The sequence below is a fragment of the Larus michahellis genome, chromosome 4 (assembly GCF_964199755.1).
Source record: "Larus michahellis chromosome 4, bLarMic1.1, whole genome shotgun sequence".
Lineage (NCBI taxonomy): Eukaryota > Metazoa > Chordata > Aves > Charadriiformes > Laridae > Larus > Larus michahellis.
The window spans coordinates 54214546-54235435 of NC_133899.1; the positions used below are offsets into that span (position 1 = coordinate 54214546).

Genomic DNA, 20890 nt, shown 5'->3' on the forward strand with positions numbered 1-20890 from the left:
TCACTGGGAAGAAGTTCATTCACATGCCACAGCACCCAGCTTCAACCTCCAAAAAAGGCTAATAGGTTATAAAACTTCCATCATTTAAGACAATAAATCATTATTACAATAACAAAGCAGGAAATACACACAAATTAAGCAGAAACACCAATGTGCTCTTTTTACGATTAAGGGGAATCATCAATCATAGAGGCTGCCTGAGATTAACAAGGAGCCACTTTTTCAAACATCCTGCAGTAAACCAAGAGGAAACCCAGCTGGAACTGCAACTAGAACATAGGCACCAGACTCTGAAATCATCCTCTGTCCCCTCATCTTTACGTTCCCTTTTAGGGTCCTAGGGTCACTCCTAACTGGTTCAAGTTCTGCAGGTCAGCCATATGCTTCATCTAATGCCACAAGCCAAATATATTTCCCACAGTGATGTTTTCTCATGTATAGAAATCCTTCTGATCCCTCCCAGTCCCACCAGAAGAGAGATCCACTGCTGGTACTATAAAACTCCACAAGAAATGGGACTGAATGCTACTGAATGAAGAAGATTCATTTAATATATTTTCTTCGGCCTCTGTTTGTACAGATTAAAGGATAACCCACGGTAAATTAAGACAGAATTTAACTGGTCATTGTGCACCGGGACAAATGGTGTTTAGCTCTTTCCTACCCTTGAATTCATTTTTCACAATGTAATTTGAAAGATAAGTTACTTTGGAACAGTTGCACCAACACTGGTGTACAATGTAGTGCTGCAGAAGGAATTTAGAGCCAAACCATGTCTCGTGTTTCTGATTTAAATCACTGATTTGCAGGACCACAGTAAAAATGCTGGTCGATCTTTTCTGTTCTGCTTAGGATGGAACGAAAGGGCAAAGGAGAAGGAATTATTATCATTAAATAACCAGGTCTCTTACTGCTTCTTTTATGGCATAAACAAAAGCCCAAGTTCCAATATATAAGAGAACATAGTTTCTATATACACCTACACTGAAATATGAGTTAATTTTACTTTTAAACATTTTTGGGGCATAAGGAGACGACCAATTGCAATCTTGCTACGGCACGTCACAGCTATATGCCAGCAACTGAAACTTGGTGACTGACCCGCGTGTGCTCTCAGCTTATTGCAGTTAAAGGGAAACAGAAATAGACTAGTGTGCATCGCAGAATTCATGCAAAACCCATTTTACTTTGCATTGGAAGGTGCAACACGTACTCGGTCGCACTTTGTCTCAGCTGAGGTAAGTTACTTGGCAGCTGAGAGGTGGTAACTCCTAACCACTCAGCTATGACTGTAAGCACTTCTGTTATCATGCCTCTGATTATATAGACGAGTGATTCCCAGCAAATGTACCTGAAGGGTTTTTGGATTACAAATTGTTGATTAATGATTGTAAGTCATATCACGTCTTCAGAAAGAAACCACAACAAAGCCATAAAACTTTGTATTCTATCATCGCAGCAATTAGGAAATGAGGAATGGAGATTCTCTTAAACTGATATATGGAAGCCTTTGAATGCTCCCGCTGACAGTTTTCAACCTTTTCGTAGTCTAGATCAAGTGATTATGCATATGTCATTCAGCTTCAAACCTCCATAGACATGTACAGTCTCTGTAACCCTGTTTCACTGAGAGATTTATCTTTTGATTAAAAAGCCGTTAAAATTCGGTTGGATGTTATTATGTCACTACTTCCCACTTGTTGAAATATAGCATCAAAATTAGTACAGGCTGACATGACCATTGTTATCATGAAATCTAACTGCTCCATACACCACCGCAACTCTGCATCATGCAGAAACAATCACAATATCATTTCCCCTAATGGTTAATATCATTTATTCCAGGCCCCGTAATGATGGTGCACTTCCTTCAGGCGTTCTCAACAGCCAGACGGGCTTCTTTCCTTCCAGCACTGGGGTGCAGACTCCACTACTGCGAGGAGCACAGAGCTACCAGAAACATGAACGCAAGTGCAAGCACAACAACAAAATCCTATTCTGAGAAGGCTCATTTTCCCTTCCAACATGTACTAACGAGTTTTGTCAAGCTCCCTGGTTTTTTTGGTGCCCACTGCTTACCTACCCTGAAGTGGATATATCCTGAATTCTAGCAAGTTAAGGAAGATGAGATCCTTTCTCACTTTCCAGTGTATCTGAGCCTAACAATCTTTTTCATGAAGGGTCTGAAGCTGGAGAAGTAACTCAAAGACAGAAAGAGACTGAAGGAACAAAACGCTTCCCACAGCCATTGGCGAAGGAGATTACAGGGTCTATGCTGGGGTAGTTTCTTAAAAGAAAGCTGAGACATGAAGTCCAGCAGCAAAATAAAGAATTAGAAAGAAACAACTCCAGCTGTCCCATTACAGCTCATGTGAACGGGAACCAGTGAGCTGAGTAACTCCGTTAACTCCTACACTAAAGTCAGAGATACCCAGGGCTCAGACCTGAAAGCACAATTCCTGTGACAGATGGACTCACCAAGCTCTCCTGTCCCATCATGGGAGGGTAGCTGGCCTTGGGCCTGAGTGGCAACCAAACCATCATGTGAGAAGTGTCAATTCATATCAAAGTAAAAACAGAGGCAAATCTCACTACACTTCCCTGTATCACCATGACTGTAGAGGGCAAAAGATAGATTGTAGCACATCACTATCTTGATAAACCATAAAACAAGAAGAGAACTCCATCACCTTTCCAGTGTTGTGTTTTAGTCTTCAGGGTTCACACCTGCACGCCAGTCTCAGTTGGGAAATTTATTCTTCAGTATGCATAGACATGGACTAATTGTTGGAATTCACCTTCCAAATAATCTGTCAATACCATAGTGTTATTTGTACTTATTATGTTTTTGCACATCTAAAATTCACTAACTTTCACAGGGTCTACATAAGGGGTCACAGTCAAAAGATCTTACAACATGCCACATGGTTCTTGAATTTGATAAGCAGGCCTAGTAATCTCCATACAGACTATTCCATAATGGTAACCAAAAAAAAAAAAAGGGGCTTTAGTAATTGTTTCCAAACATTTGGGTCTCAGAAAGTCAGAGTGGACACATATTACAAAGATAGGATATTAACTTATGAATTGTCCTATTTAAAAAACTATCATAATTAACTAACACCACTGTTTCAATGATCCAAGACAAACTATCTCCTCTTTCAAGCAAAATTGTGTAACCAGCCTGCAATGGGTTTACAGAGCATTCAACTAAAATACTAAAGGCCTAAAACATGCCAAAGTGTCATGATACTTTCTACTTTCTAATCTATTTAAATTCATATCATGCTGGAGCACTTCCCTAAAACGTGCATTATTCTGCATTAGCTTTAAAACTACAAGGAGGAAGTGTTTTAGAAACTTGTTTAACAGCTGCTTCACTCATAAGTTCACAGTTCCTGCAAAACAGGTATGTTTGTGTTCTCACAGAATATTCTTTTTTACTTTTATTAAGTCACCTGCAGGTCCAACCTTAAGCATAAATGTATACATAAAGCAATAAATAAACAAAGCAAAACCAACCAACAGCCTCTGATCTCCGGGGCCCCCTCAGTTCTCTTGGCAATTACTTGAGTGTTTTCTCTCCATTCAGCACCAGGATTAAAAAAAAGGGATTTGAAGGGAGAGCAGTAATAAACTAAAGAACTGGTCTTACTCTGGGGTGAATAGCAGGTCATCTCATTATTTTCCCCATAGGAATATCTTGAAATATTAAGAAAGAAAAAAAATAAGTTGCAAAATAAAAACATATCCCCATATTTAAAAAATGGTAAACTGAGGCTCGAAGAATAAAATGATTTAACCACAATCTGACAGGAGATCAAGTGCAAAGCAAAGAAGGGAAAAACTCAAATTTCAAATCTTCTACCCCTGAACTAAAGCAGGAAAATCCTGTGGGTGGGAGATATTATGGTAACTTAGTTTTCTCCAGTCTCCACAACACGAAAGCCTACTTCTGCTCAACAGCTTAAAAGAATTCAAGATCACAGCAACAAAGATGAAAAGGTCAGACTAAACTCATTGCTCACACCGTGCACTAAAAATATACAATGCTATGACAAACAGCTTGATGAACACAAATGGCAGAAGATTGAACGCTGGCCTCCCCAGAGCTAGCACAAGTTTACAGACAGTTTTAAACACAAAATAATTCTGACTTTTCCAAACAAATATTTGAAAGTGCTAGCTGAGACTGAAGAAGCCTGAGACAGCATTCCTTTTTTTGCCTGACACTTTGTGCGCACTGGGAGGGGGATGCTGCTCTTGTTCATGCCAACACGCCCCTGAGCTTTTTCCAAGAAAGATGGAGTTTGGCTTTGATGTCTGCAAGAGGAAGTCAGAGCTTGCAGCTGGAAGATACATTAATAGGATAGGCACTGGTGGACTAGAAGGGACCTCAAGTAGGTCGTACGGTCCTATCTCTTCACAGCACACAAATGAAACACACAAATTTCACCGTCCAGCTATCACTCAAACACACAGGCTTAAAATTAATTTTTAACGACCCTCTACATTAGGTATAATCCAGTCATCTGGACTTTGCAGAAATAAGAAAAATAGTACAGTCACAGCCACAGATAACTTGTTTAAAACCATCAATTAACAGTCATACAAAACATTTTGTTTGCCCTCCATTTCCATTATTCACTTAACCTAATGCAGCTTAAATCTTTTCTTTTTAATTACTAAAAAATATTTTAATTGGGTTAAGGGCTACTTTTTACATTTTAATTGGGTTAAGGGCTACTTTTTACATGTTTAAATAATAAAATAGTAGTTCTTCAGGCCACATCTTGAAACCCAGTGACAGTCCAGGGCTCACACGACCATCTCTGCAATCTAAAATAACTTTAGGCTTCTCGAAGTTGTCTTTGACTGGAAGAGCTAAACAGAGGCTATTTCATAAAGCAAGGATGAACGCGAAATAGCAGTATTCACAACATGCTCCAGTCTGTCCCTGACAATGACAGGGTTTGCAAGAAGACTACGTAAGAATGGTATGCCTATAGATGAAAACTGAGTTTGCTTCCTAGAGAAGAAGTGACAGTTTTATGTGCCTAAGAATTTTAGAGCTTCAGAAAAACATTATTAGTCTTACTGAACTCCTTCAGATGATAATCTGGCAAGCCTGTAAAGGCCAAATAAATGCAAAGACTCAGCCCACAGCTACAGGAACTTTCGTATTTTATTCACCACTTTAATTTGTAGCAAACTAAGCACTTTGTTTTCTGTCTTGAAGCAGTAGCATGCACAGATCTGGGAATTTAGCTGGACATAATCAGTTCCTACAAGTACCACCAACAAACGCAGTTCAACAATTCTTACATTGCCACGTAAGTGGCAGGATTTTACACTCAGCACTGCTTTTATAAAGCCTTTAACGTTCTCATAAAAATCTAACAGTTTTAGGACACAAGTTTTCATGCGCAAGATTACAGTTTTACAGAAGACAAGCTTTGAGCCTGAAACAGCTTGACAATATCCTTTCAGCTTGTTCATCAGATTAACTTTCTGTCACACATCAGATGAACAGCTTCCTTGGTTTCTTGCCCAATCTAACACATAACCCAAGCAATTCCCTTCTAAAGCACAATCAGAAGCAAAACCAAAAGCCACTGTAACATTCCATTTCTTTCTAATAACACATTCAGTTTGAAATTTTCATTTCTGCCTCTAAGAAAGATTACCCTTTTAGCAAACCATTTGCAGTGACAGGACTCTGATTTCAGATAGGATTAAAACAACATACTAGACATATACAAACCAAGGGGTCTGAGTTGCCTACAGGACTAATAATGTGCTATGGGTCCTTTCACATCTCGGTCACTGGTTCAAATTCAGCTTCAGCTGGTGATGAGTGAAAAGGAAGAATGAGGTAAGAACCCAGTCATGAATCTGGCCTCTGTTCCTGCCTCTGCAACATATCCACTTGGTGCACTTGGGCTACTCACCTACTACTCTTTCCTGCAAATTCTACAGTTGGAAAATAGCAGTAAGCATTCTGAGTATCAGACTAATCCTAGAAGACTAATTCATTAAGGATTCCTAGAGTACTCGAGATTGTCATAAGTATAAAATATTGGTACTTTCAGGCTGTTCAATAGCTAACATGAAATAAATTAGAGGGGACTTTCTCAGGACACGTCAACACCCCGATGTTAAAAAAGAAAAACACTGGCTATATCTGTATTTTTTGATAGCAAGATAAACACAGAAATCAAATGCTGAATGGGCCTGAAATTCCACTTCTTCTCACAGGTAGACTGAATGGGTTAAAACTGAAGCAAACTGGAAATCCAGAAGCAACCATATTATGGATAGGAAAGATGGAGAAACCCACATAGTGTGGAGATGCACTGTGCTCCCCCTTTATACAATACAGTATGTAAATGCTGTGTCAACGTTAGTCGACAGAAGAGGGAAGGAAGGGAGAGAAGGAAAGAAGCTTATAACCCCGGCATCCCTTGAAAAAACTTGGATTACTAAAGGAGCCTGCACTGCTGCTGTCTATGCTGTTCTTGTTCCGAGGCCAAAGGTTTCCATTTTCAACAAGTGTCATGCTGGCACATTTTACTACTTCAGACCCTTAACTAAAAACAAGGAAAACAACACACACAGGAGCGCCAACACATTTGAACCCATTCTTGGGTTAAAAGGTGAAAAATAATGGTGGTAGAGAGTTTAGACACAACATGATAGCTTCATTAGTATGTTGTAACTGCTATAAAAATCATTATACCATCTCTTACATGGTCCTGATTTAAGAATACTATTGAACTATGGCTCATATACAGCACTGAGAATCTTTCACATTTGCAGGAAAATTTAGAAAGATTACAACTATTCCATGCTTTTTCCAAAGACTCTTCAAATATGTTAACCACAAGAACAAAATACGTTTTACTGACAACATATTTTGTTATTACTTCCACTTCAGGGTCAGCTATGCTTTTCTTTCAGAGGAAGCTCATACAGAGCAATTCCAAAGGACAAAGAAAAGCACAAGTACTGCAATCAAGAGCATTTAATGAGACTGTGCAACAAGTTCGTGCCAAGAAGGAAATCATAAAGATGAAAAATGATGCCTTCCTCTTCCAAATCTAGTTACCAAATTTCAACTCTTTCTGACATAGATAGGGAGCAATATTCAAGCAATGAACTTCAGAGATACTTTGTCAACGGATGGAGCCAACAAAAGCCGCAAGCACAATTCCAAAATGATTTAACGGGCCATGTTTTGCCCAAGCTCCTATTGACAAAATTATGAAGTAAACACATCAATCAGCATTAAAGCATTACATTGGAGATATCTGCTACTCTTTGACATTCTGTTTAACCTGTCTTCAGCCTCTTTCTCTTGTCCATTGAAATGAGTTGCAGAAGTAATGTCAGCTTCAGCCACTGTTTAGTTGGTTTTGCCACCAAGCCGTTCTTGTGTTTAGTCAGACAAGTTTGAGAGCCCTGCTTGTGATCACTCAGAACCACCGTAAGCTGATCAGAACCACCAGAAAGTGCAACAAGGAGAGAAAGAGGGGAAATACCCCTATTATACAGAGTAGAAAGTCTACATGCGATTTCCATGCCTTTGCAGGAAAGATGAGCATTGCTTTACATCATACATTTGTGTCTATGCATGAGCTGAACTCTAAATAGCAAACTTCTCTGCATCTCTCCTGGACTGAGGGTACCCTGACTATTCTTTGCAAGCGGGGAAAGCTGAAATTATTATATTACTTTGCAAAACCTGATTCAGAATTATCTTTTCTTAGCACAATAAGTCCTCACTATTACCCAAAAGTGTGTGCTTGTCTGTAATTCTGTGCAGAAAAAAGAAACATGAAGATGAAAAGTAGTATATGGCATCACACAAAACTTCATGCTACATTCACACAATGTCGACACCTGCAATTTGAGGCATCGTACTTGAAAACCAGGTGAGCATAATGCAAGGGACGGGCCTGAGAATTCACTCTCCTTCATTTGTGACTGGGCTCTTTCTCTTTGGAATCACTGATAATCATTAGATAAGATCAAATTTGTAGCCTAACTTGTGCATTAACTCTAGCAGCAGCTTCAGAAGACTGAGAAAATAATGCTCTAAATGCATGTGAATGAAAGCACAATGCTGAGGAACACGTTATAGGACTGACACAGCTCGAAAACTCATTCCCAGCCCTTAGGAAGTGTCAGACCCTTCTAGTTAATACACTTACTTTCTTTTTATTTATAACTGGCGTTTCAGAGAAACTGAAAAATTATTTTTCTTCCCAGAGTGTTTTCTGTTAGGCTTGATAACTCGACTCTCGCAGACCCCTGTATTTCAACAGAAGACTGCAAGTTACAATGCAGATTTGTGTCAGTGTGGAGTTTCAGTCCTGATACAAGGGATCTCTTACCTTCAGACAGGGACAAATCATCAGCTGGAGACACCAGGTCTGCCTGGATCACAACGCCATTGCTCAATGATGTGGTAATCTGATTCGTCAAGATAACCTGCAAACAGACAGGGAGAGGGGGAAGGGAAATTAATTTTTATAGCTACTGGAAGGCAGAGAGCAACCTAGGCAGGAGGACTGGAATCCTCCAGGCACAGCATCCAGGCAACCCTCTATTCTGACCTTTAGCAAATTCAACACTCAGAAAATATTGAACTACCAGAAACTGAAAGAGATAATTGCAAGAAGCGCAGGAAAAGGGATATTGTTAAAAAGATGAAATACTGAACAACAGTATGTTGATATATAAAGCCACCTAAAATGAAACTACTGTTCTGAAGAGCTTCATTCTTCAATGAACCATTTGATGCTTCTTACAAAAAGCATCATTTTCTTCCTAGGCAAATAGGAAATCTATTTTCCTAGTAATTTCCACACAGCTTATACACTTTCTTCTCCACAGTGTCGTGGAGAAAGGTGCTGTAGGGATACACCCCCACTGATCCGAAGCACAAAAGTACTAAATTTCACAGGGTTATCTCTATGCAAGAGGATTTTTCAGTGTTTTTCAGGATCACAAGATTCTGATAAACAACAGACTGTAGTACCCACACAGAGCTCTCCTCTGACAGCAGCAGCAATCGTCTTGTTTGCAAGAGATGAACAGTTTTTCTTGCACCTCTGAACACATACTTTTTCCTAGTAACATAAAGCATTACAGCACACACTGCGAACACCACAGAGAGAACACAGCTGTAAACACCATTATCTCCTAACGCTTTGGATCTCTAAGCAGCAGTACTTTCCGCAATTACAATTGGTGTCCACTTAGCAGACTGGCAAAAACTTCAGAAATTACTTTTTCTTTTTTTTTTTTAAAGAACCAAAGTGATCCTTCTACTTGCACTGAGAACAGACTCCACTCCAAACAAACTCTCTTTGAAATTAATGGCCTGTCTTCAGCTGTATTTGACACAGGAGGAAGGGAGAAAGGAATCCTACACATGATCCTACGCATCCTACTCTGAGGACGTGGTTTCATGATGCTACTGGAATAAATTAACAGCTTGCCATTGCTAAAAGGAAGAGGAATTTCTCTGCTCTTCCCTCCACTGTTCCTCCCCTCCCTATGGTCATGGCTTCCTCCTCCTTTCCAACACTTTCAGTAATGCGATATGACACACTCTCCATTTTCTTTTTCTCTTTCTCTTTGAAGATCCCACAGAAGCTGTATCAGATCACAGAGTCATAATGGCAGCAGTGCTGCTGTGGGGCTTTGCGTCTTCTTCAGGCAGCATGACGTGAGCTACCAACAATGTGATAGAGTCTGAGAAGTTTACCAAGACCATAACTCTTCCTCCCTGCTCTCGTGGGCCCACGCATCTCTGTGCTTGTAAACAGGCACTGCGGTGCCCAAGAGCTTTATGGCCTCTATCAACAGGACTAAATCGAAAAGTTTGTAAGTCAAATCTTCATCTACTCAACAGGAGTTCAAGACCTTCAGAGCCTCGTAGTGATGTCCGTCTTGCTCTTGTGCTACTGACTGCAAGCTCTGGACAAACTTCAGTTGGCTACCACCACCCTGCCCAGCTTAACCATAGGTTGCACCGTTTGGGACTGGGCATTTATGACCACTGCAGTGAACACAGATATAGCAGGTAACAGCCTTGTTTGGTCTTACATCTAGGCTAAGGTTCTTAAGGTACAACTTGCAATACTGCCAACAGCAAACACACAGGAAGCACATCGCACCCCGCTGCTGTTTCCCCCAGAGTGGCTGCGTGCACCTATAAGCACCCAAAAGCAGACAGAAAAGGGCCTGGCACACAAAACCCCTTGCAGCCACTGCTGGCTGTCCTGTTAATGAGATTACAAGATAAGATTCAATTTAATAACAAAGAAGAAAAAAAAGTCACTTTTTCCTTTCTTCTTGCCAGGGTACTTATCTTCTATTTTAGTGAGCAAGTTCATCCTTGTGATAGGATGAACGTCAAAACTGATTCAAGGCAAATGAAAGGAGTGGGCAGCCAAGAGTCAGGAGGGATAAGGAACAGGATGCAAGACCTTTTCTTAACACTGTTTTCACTTTGTTTTCACCGTGTCACAAAAAAACACAGCCTCACCTGTCCATTGAGACTCTTCTGGCAACCATCAATATGGCAACAATATGGCACAACACTGAAGCTTTTCCTCGATCCGGTACTAGAAAATGTGCTGAAACAGAACGCACTAACGAACGTATACATGCACATGCACTGGTGGGGTATGAAGTTTTCATTGGCACTTTTGCAACGATCGCATTATTCACAAGTGTCAAATGCTCTGTAAGCAATGCAGTCATCCCAGACCTGTGCCAAAATAATCTTTGTACTGTGCCATCACTTATTTTATTATTTATACACCACATTTTAAAGAAAAGCTACCGTGCTTAAGGATCTTTTTTAAATGAAAAAAAGACATGAACACACCATATTTCATACTGCTCTCCTTCAAAGGGAACTAACTTTAAAGGCTTCAAAAATCAAAAGAAAAATGAACAAGTATAATGCAACTGCATGTTTTTATATCTGTCAGCTTTTTTGGCCTCCTCTTTAACCACGAACTCCACAGCACTGTTCACTGTAGGACTGTAAATCTTCTTTACCTTTTATGTTTAACTCAATCTACGCCTCTGAACTTAGATTTCAATTTCTGATGTGTCCTTCAATAACTATGGGATACTAATATCCTAGACACCCTGTTACACTGTTTAAAAAGTCAGTTTGAAAACGCAGAGTCCTACCCAAGTAAATGTTCCTCTCTGGCTTGCTCTGAGGATGGGAATTAAGTGTATTCTTAGTTCCATGACTTCACTGATAGTTAAACATTTGCTTAAATACATGTTTAAATACTATCTTGAATAAGCACACTTCCTCTGAGATGAAGCCATATGCATGTACAGAATGCTTATTTTGGAATTAACTGAAAATTATTCTTCATTTCTGCAAGCCTGCAGAGCTAATGCAGAGATTCGGTTCTCCCATAAGTACAAGCCAAGAGGCTGTTAGCCAAGCACTAAATTTGACATCAAATTTCCTGTCAAACTTCTGCAGCTTCACTTACTGAAAAATTATTCCATCAGATATTGGTACTCCTATTATCAAACAATTAATGCTTATCTTTGTGCACCTACCATAACACAGTTTGAACCTCACTCTGCAGGTATGCAGAGTGCTCCAGACCCTCATTGGCCCAAACAAGCCATGGGTTGCTAACGAAAGAAAAAAAGCTGGCTCTTACTCAGGTCCGGTTCCAAAGAGAGAAGTTACGACACTCACATTTAGAGAATTCCTCTGAATACATACATCTATCTTCAAAATGTCAATCACATACCCTTACTGGAAAGTGCTACGATTTCTTTTTTCCCGGAGTAAAACTTAGGTCAAAAATACCTTGGCAGTAAATAGTGCCATTCAAACAAGACCCTATGTTTTCAGCAGTCCCCAATCCTACAGACGCTCAACTGGAAACCCTGAATGTTGATACCACTTGATATCAGTGTCACATCTAAAGAATGTATTAACTTCTCCCCAAAGTCTCCTTCACCAACCTGAAAGACACCCTTCCACTCCATTCTGCTATCCTCTGAAATGGTTCAGTGTATTCAGAAAGTTGCAAATAGGTGTCTGAGAGAAAGGTTAAGCCTGAGTGTAATTTGGAAAGAATATACAGGTAGACAAAGGAGATAAGGAGTGAGAGAGCTGTGTGACTCTCTGATGAGTAGTCACATTTGTGCATGGACAGAATCAGCTGAGTCTCACACAGTGATTCATACATGTGTGCACAGAATATGATGATAGTTCTGATCTTAATGATCCCATACGTTACAAATCACCCACATTATGAAGAAGAAGGTTAGAGTATCTCCCTTTGGTCTGCTAGGTGCCACACTTGAAAGAAACCACCTCTTGTGGCTAAACAGCGCCTGGAAACAGGCTGGGTCACAAGTCCAAGCAGGCTTATTAGAAAGAGTGCCTTGCGCTGAATTAGCAATAGCACTTCCTCAACTTTTCACTGGAGATTTGCCATTAAAGTACAGATTAGATTTGCCCTGTTTAGTACAGGAGACCTGCCAAGTTCTCAGCCTAAGTCGGTAAGGAAAACTTGCCTCTATTGTGGTTCCTTTTGTCAGATACTGGGCGTCATTACCAGCCAAGCATAGCTTCCACTTAAGAGGTTTGATGCCAATCATGAGTTCATTATCTTCCAGCGGAACACTCAACAGGGAGAACGTTGCTACATGATATTTTAATGTTATCACATTAAAATACGTTGTATTTTATAAAATACCCGGTATTTTAAGAGGAGCTCCTATTTCCACCATCAAGTAATGGAACAAAATATTTTTGTTACCAGAGATACTTTCATTATCACTAAGGCACTAAGAGTCACAAAAAAATTACAGCTCTCCACATACAACTGTGTCCTGACATGCGCAACAGGTAAGAGGTTGTGTTACTGCTTTCTTTTTCTACCTTGTGATGACTAAAGAGCGTAGGGCTTCTTCAGCCAGTGACTGTGCATGAATGGAAAACATCCTTCACTGCTTAAAGAAGAGGGGAAAAAAAAAAAAAAAAAGGCAAAAAGGTCAGCTAGACAGCTCAGTAACACTGGAAACTTGCCCCATGCAGTCTTCTGTGGAGATCAATGAACCATTGCCTTTAACCTTTCAGTCTATTCACTTGCAACTGGTTAAACTAGCTATTCAACAAAGGAAAATTTACAGTCCACAGCCTTCCAATCCCAACAGAATTACAAACACTGTAGAAACTCACTGAGATTCAAATTTCAAAATAATTTCTGGGAAAAAGTCTACTACTTAAAATACCACACAATTGACTGACCACACAATTTCCCAATCTTATGATTTTTACTTCAGCATAGCAACCTTAGATTGTAAAATAACCCCTTCTAACCACTAGAAGTGTTAAGACAGCAAGATGAATCCTTTTCCTTACTGTTAGAAAACCTGGAGATAAACACAAGGAGACAGTGGGAACACATTTTCAAGTTCCTAATTTTAGACTCCTTAAAAAAAAATGCCTAGTCTTATGATCACTTCCCCAATTTTTATAGGTGCTGATTCCCAGACAAAAATGGAAACAAGAAATTCTCAAGGAAAATAGTGTTCATGTTATAGACAGGTCATTGCTACCTCTAAGATTAATCCATAAGTCAACACTGCTGTTTATGTTCTCTTGAAATCTTTACATGTTGTTGAGAAAATAGAATCTCCTTCCACTGATGTGACTTCAGCAGATGCCAGTCAGAAGCACATCAGAAAAGTAAAAACACTTATTTAAGGTGCCTAAACTCCCAACACCCCCGTTTGTTGGGAACAGCACAGTTCCTGCATATGCGGAAAGCCCCTGCGGGTCCTGGGAGAAAGTTGGCCTAAGAACTGAAATATGACTACTTTACACGGAAGAATAAGCAAACTATTTTTTGTTTGGTTATTTATACAGTACAATTTTTCAAGTACTCCTCCTGCCCGTCCTAGGACCACACTGAAACTACTAAATCTGACTTTGTCATCCTTGTAAATCCAGTTGAGTAAATAAGTCATTTTCTGTAAACTTGTGGTCTCAGTCTCCTTGTTAGTTTATTGCAAAATTAAAGGGAGCTCAGCACAGAACTATCAATCAGTAACCAGCAAAGGTATAAAGTCTTTTGGAATGTACCAAGAGGAAAAAAAAACCACCACTCTCTCATGAAATGGCTGTTTGTTAAACGAACGGAGCAGAATTCCCCATTTTGCATGCACAGCCATTTAGGAAAACTCTTATTAAAGGCTTCCTATTGAGCTGGGAGAGCAAGCACAAGGACACTTGCAATAACCCCAAATTACTCCGCCCTTATTAGTTCATGTATTTTGTGGTTTTCACTGGTCTCAAGCAATGTCACTAGAGAGCACCAAATACAAGTGACAGTCAGCAGGGCTGGGATGCTGACTCTGCCTGCCAGAGAAGGAAGAAAAGAAGTTTTACTGATCCCCAGCCGTTCTTCATAGCGGTCCCTGAGAAGACTCCTCTCCCTTCCCCTGAAGCACAGAGCTTTTAATGAGGCATTCCAGGGGTCAGTAAGGGGTCGAGACAATGGTGACTATTGTCGAGGCACCAGCAAAAGGAAAAGTGCACCAAGCAATACCACAAGCCAGATGGGGCAGGCACCAACCCTGGAAACAGAAAAAGGGAACAGTGAGAAACCTGGGGTGAAGCAGCAGGCTTCAAACAGCTGTGAGAACCGCAGCCTTCTCCTTGGGAACCTGTCACAGCTCCTCCAGACTGGCATCGGTCTGCTCAAGGAAAAACCCTAAATTACCACTGTCTGTCATAGTAATAGGGCACTTGTGATCGTCATCTAAGCTACACACTGAATTAGCTTTTTTTCAACTCCTGTTTCTTCAGGGAGATTTTCTTCAGCATCAGTAGCCATTTGCCACAAAAGCTGTCAAAAATTGTCAACAACATCAGCAGGACTTGTACCTAATATTCACAAGGAAGAAATCTTCCTTAAAACTGTGCATTTTCAGTAAAATCAGGGAGTTGTAGACAGAAAAAGTGAAAGTCTGAACTGCAATACTGAGAGCTCTTAAACAAAATAAGTTTTAAAGAGAGAATTTCAAGTGTCCACAGCTATTGGGCACTCGAAGCTGCCTACTGCGGCAATGCTCTGCAGGGGCTCACCTCGCAGGAGAGTGGGCTTCTCTGGTGAAAAGCCTCTGCACAAATTGAGACAGTTCTGGGCTCCAGGAGCAAACCAAATATACTCATATCGCAACTATCACTATGAGAGGAGATTAAATATATACACATATCTTCATTCTTAGAAAATGTAAACTATTTTGGCTTGTATAAAGCAAATAAAGAAGAGAAAACCCAACAGTTTATCAACCCAAATCCAAGCAAATCACCACACCCACCCAGTATGAGCGGCCACCAGCCCCAGCATCTCAGGTTTCTGTAGGGAAGAATTAAAATAATGTCAAGTACTCTACAGAGCCCAGCCATCACAAGTAAAAAGCCTTATAATAAATGAAATTCCTATGTTCAAAGTCAAACACCACTTCTGGTGTTTAATCAAGGCCTAACTAGCAAAGATACTGAAAAGTAATTTTACATGTGGTACTGAAATGGTTGTAGCTAACAAAGAAAGCACGAAGCTCCTTCACGGCGGGCATAAGCAACAGACAAGTGCCCACATTTAACAACTGTTGCTAATCTAAATCAGATGAAAGAAAAAGCACCCATTACAGCCATCTCGTTTATAAGTGACAGAGGCACAGGCTGTAACGGTGATGCTCACGTTAGAGGGAAGTAGGTAGATGTTTTCAGACACAAAGGCATAGCAGCTACCCTGACTGAAGGCAAAGAGGAGGCCTCTGTGCTGAGAGCTGTTCAAATTCACATCTCAACCAATGTCACCGGAATTTGGCATAATTCCCTGAATAACAGATATATACACACAAACCACTGGAAACCTATTGAGAAACACTTCCTAATCCTATAAGCAATCTAGCAACAAGTGTTGGCCTTGCCTCAGAGGAATTTCAGCTCTACCTATTTTCATCACATCCAGGAAAGAAAAAAAAAAAGCACAATTAAACAGACTAACAGCATAGAAACAAGAAAGTAATGCTTCTCTGGAAGGCACACAAAGTCCTTTTAAAAGATTAGAGACCTGTTGCTCAGGTCACATTGCTGCTAGCTGTAACCTTATTAGAGCTCCTAGGACAGGACTTCCACCTCCTGTTTTGCCACGGTATCTCTACCCAAGCTTCTCCTCTTTCCTCCCTCAGTGAGGTAATTCATAGCAGCAGAGGTCATTTTATAGTCACTGGATTTCACTGGGTATAAATAGGAGTCGGAAGAAACCAAGGAATCTTTCAGAGACTGGCCGCTGTATTTACATCCAATTTATCCTGCTTTGCATAGGAAAAGTACAAAGTTATGCAATTTTATTCCATAAGCCTTCTGGAGAAGTAAAGCGTCTATTCACATCTCTGCCAACTGCTTAAAAATAATCACAATGAATTAATAAAACTTCCACCAGAAGAAAAAAAGAAACAAAACAAAACAAAAGCACGCTGTTCTCAGGCAGCTACACGTCTTCAAGTTGAAATAGCTACCACCCAGCGATAGCCTAAAGGTCTTCAGCCTTTCCTCCTCTGTGAACAAGGAATGCAGCCAACACAAATGTAACCTTCGAAATCCGCACCGCAGCACCCTCGCGCTGTGCTGCTCGGCGAGAAAGGTTTGTGTGCCTGGAAGGCCTTCACATCCAGCGGCCTGCACAGACCTGTTTGCAGAGACATGCGTAAGACACCCCCCCCAGAGGGATTGCCACCCGCCTTCATACCCTGCCAGTTGCCCAGAGCTCCGGGTTGGTTTCCAGCAAGACCTTCCCTCTCCTCCACCCTCCCCGGCAGCCTCTGCGTAACGATGGCTTTCTGAACGGAGCTCCTGTGCCTAGCTCACGAGGGGCCACAGTAAGAGGCTGCTCTGACACCAGCTGCGCCAACGCGGAGTACCTCGCAGGAAATCACTGTAATCCACAGGCAACTTTTACAGCCAAGACCTTCTGCACTCTCAAAGCGGCAAAGGGCACCACTTAACAGGGAGTTTTCTGATGAATGCCAAATTGTCTTGTGAAAGAATAAAGAAAATATATTTCCAAATTCACAGTTCACTCTTAGATCACACGCTGTTCTCAGCAACAGGGTTTTTGGTTGTTTTAATTGGTTTGTTTTTGAAGGATGGGGAAGAAACTGGGTTGTCTGGAACAGCAGCAAAGTAGTACAGAACTTCTGTTCTGCTCCAGCATGCTCCAGGCTGAGAGGAGAGCTGAGTACGTCTCCTACTCTTTAATAAGATTGCAAGGAAGTCAACATTTATGCTTATTTTTTTCTCAATGAAAAAACCTAGTTTAGTTTATTGGCACTCATTAGCTTTCATTAGCAGATCAGAAAGCAGACGGAAGGATCCTTCCTTTCATTCGCTGAGTTCAGACCTTCTGCCATGCACCTACCCTGCTTTGTCCAGCACTTCAAATTTACCCAGACCTACATAAATTCTGTGACATTAAATCTCACTACCGTGTGATGGAATAAATGTATTGTTACTCCTATTGTAGAGACAGATGCTCAGACACTAAGCAAACTGGCTAAAGGTATCACAAATCTTTACTACCGCTCCTAAACCCTGACTTCAAGGACAGAGTTGAAAGGGCTCATACTCACTTGAGCACTATAGGACATCTCAGGACAATGTATTATCTATCCAGCAAATTATATATTTATAATTCTTTGTGTACTTGGGGTTTATTTTGTTTAGTTTTTCTACAGCTGTCTATATTTAGTTTTTTCCTAACACCTAAATAGGAATATGAACTCAACTAATCAAACACTCCTAACAAAGGCCTATTTAGGGCTCACGGCCTATTTCAAACTGATAATTAGTGTACCAGCTTTTTTATTTGATTTTGATGCTTTGACAAGCCCATCAGAAAGACTGTTTATGGTAACATACACATGCAGATCTGGAGACGTATAGCATATAAGGCACAACTCAATCTCAATGTCATTAATTCCATTAATTCCTCAGATTCCTTCCAATTAATTCCTTCAAGCCTTCAAGGCAGCGGGTCACAAGAGACTCACTGGGTCTTGGATGCAAACTGGAACAGCTCAATGGGCTACTGTAATTTACAGCTGTGCTGAACGGCTTTTAAAACACTCTCCCTAGCTCCACCTTATCCCACACGGTGACCCTATGCCAACAATTTTAGAGGGAGGACAGTGTTAGTTCAGAGTGCTCCTCGGTGCCTCGTGGAAGCAGCAGAAAGCAGTTTTAGGATGTACTAGAAATCCCATCAACGCTTTGCTGTTCAATTCCCCTGCAATCCATACTTCCTCGCCTGCCCTGCCACACTGGAGCCTTTCTGTTTACTTTTTAGGCAGGCAAGAGAGGACTACAGGAATATTTGCTCCCCCTTGTCTATTCATTTAACCTTTACAGGCAGGTAGCTACTAACACCACCACCACCAGACGGCATCGCATGGCTTACATTGTTTTACACTCAACATACTCTTATCAGCATCACAGAAGTGGAGCGAATCTCTTCTAGCCTACAGTGATGTTAGAGATCACAGCTTTACACGATGCTTGTTAGAGAGTTTTCTTTTCTTGCTGTGTTCTGGTAGCTGCTGCCTTTCACTGAACACGTTTCAGACACAGACAGGATTTTTGTAATTATCTATGATGGCTCTCCTTAGATAATCGTGTAGCTTTATTTCAGCGCACATAGTCAGTAGATCTTGAGTACAGGGTAACAGGGAATCTGGATATATATCTCCATCCCCCAATTTGCCTGAGGCAATTTAGCAGGTCTGTCGAGAATTAGGGTAGTAACTGCTATTGCTCAGAAGCCTGACAATCAAACCAATATACCAATAATTTTTACAAAATGAGGAGAAGGCTATTAAGAAAGCAGGAGCAAACTAGGCACTGACAGCATTATTTAGTGCAACCAAGGCCCATTTAAGTGAATACTGTGCCCCTGGTGATTTCAAAATGCTCTCATGAGCAAAATTCAGTTATCATCCTCTATAGATGCATTGGCTGCAAAAAAAAGAGTGGAAATCATCCAGAAAACAAAACACCCAGCTGCTGAAACAAACAGTCCCTCAAGTCACCATCGGTTTCACTTCCCTGTGACCCAGGGCTCAGAAATGTATGAAAGAACATGTCAGAATGAACAGCTGCAAATTATATCTACTACAAGCTGCAGGTATATATTAACATTACATTTTAGACATTTTCATATACTGAATTGCATTTGCACCCTTTTCAGCCTAGCCTGCAATTTAGCCAGTAATTAATTTCTACCAGAAATGTTTATAATATTTCAAAACCATCAGTAGCTTCAGCCTCCCTTAAAATGCAACAAATGTACAAAATATAGCAGGTACAGCTAAGCACACCAGTCTGAATGCTGAGTAGTATTTTTCTGCTGTACCAGTAACTGTTTTAATAGTCAACATCTTTTAGTCTCATCAGGCTGAAATTGGAAGTTTTGAGATTTGTAATAGATCAACATACCTCTAACACAGTGCAAAGGAAAATTGCTTGGCTACGTTTTGTCTGTCTCCTAAACTTGCAAAGTTAGATGGAAAGAGCTTTAAATTTTAACATCCTTCCACTTATAATGTTCAATACATTTTTATAAACTAAGATATTCTGAAGCAATTTTTCCTAAAAAAAAAAAAGGCAACCTATATAAAATACACAATAGTGCATTGTGTTATGAAGTTTTATTAGCTCTTTTTGAAAACTGCTACAGCATTTTAGGAAGCTTTGCTTCTCAGGAGTTAGATTATCCTAAATTCTTCTTCCACAAAAGTAGATTAAAAAAAACGGTCTACGAGTTAAAGATAATAGTCCATAATAAAACAGAAAAAAACCCAAACCCATGTGTGTGCATGACTGTTTTCCAAACATGTCTGATCTGATATTACCCAGAGGAAAGAAGAGGGGAGGGACATAAATCAGTCAGGTTTCTTCTCTTCAGTATCGGGGGCGGGGGCGGAAAAAGTATCTTGTGGCTCAAGATAGTCTGGAATTTCAGTGGCATTGTCTTGGCCTCTGTATCCTATTTCTTCTAAATCCTTTCACTAGGAAATAGAGTTAGTCAGTATTTCCCCAATAAAATTGCCGTTTATGTCACATTTTAAAATGATAAATTTCTATTTACCTACCTAACTCGCTTAAATTGGAATGTACTTTCCTTGGAAATATGAATCATTAGAAACCTCTTTGAAAGTTAAGGCCTAAGATGGAAAATGAACTCAGAAAAATGCAAGGAGTCATTTTTGTGCTGAGACCGCAGCATGACCCACTCCGCTTTGGCTTTGCCTAATACAGAAAAATAGTATTTGAGACTGTCCAAAGAAAATCACGGACCCATGAAACTATACTCAAGTTAATGTCTCGTCTCTTCAGATAACAACCCAGTCCTCAAGGTCACTGCTTCAATACATGCACAAGGCAGCACACTGTAAAGCTTGTTATCTCTTCTGTGTCGCAGGGAGGATCAGCCCTGCAGGGTTGTTTTGGCAAACCTTTCCCCAATACTAAAACAAATCAAACTAAGAGACTGATAATAGTGAAATCCCTGCAAAAGCAAATCAATTCAAACCCAAAGGTGTTCTTTTTCTTTTTAAAATTTGGTATCAATTTGTTTGGGAAGTTGGTGATCACTGAGAACAGCTCCACATCAGGTCTACCAGAATTACTGGTACCTCAGTTTTTATGTAATTATTTGTAAACATCAAAAAAAAAAAAGAAAGAAAGAAAAAGAAAGAAAGAAAGAGTTATTTATTCAGCTATTTGGGTACACCATTCTATTTACAACTGTTA

The 20890-nt window shown here is 40.3% G+C and overlaps 1 protein-coding gene across 3 annotated transcripts in view; it reads right to left on the reverse strand.

Annotated features, from left to right (window-relative positions):
- The window catches only part of RAD51B (RAD51 paralog B), a 420404-nt gene that overhangs the window by 226935 nt on the left and 172579 nt on the right, over nt 1-20890 (reverse strand). For all 3 annotated transcript variants that reach the window (XR_012586722.1, XM_074584885.1, XM_074584886.1), the window contains exon 8: nt 8397-8493. Coding sequence is in view for 2 of the 3 variants with exons in the window: in XM_074584885.1 (XP_074440986.1) it covers nt 8397-8493 (97 nt within the window). In the remaining variant the exon portion in view is untranslated. The remainder of the gene's footprint in view (nt 1-8396; nt 8494-20890) is intronic.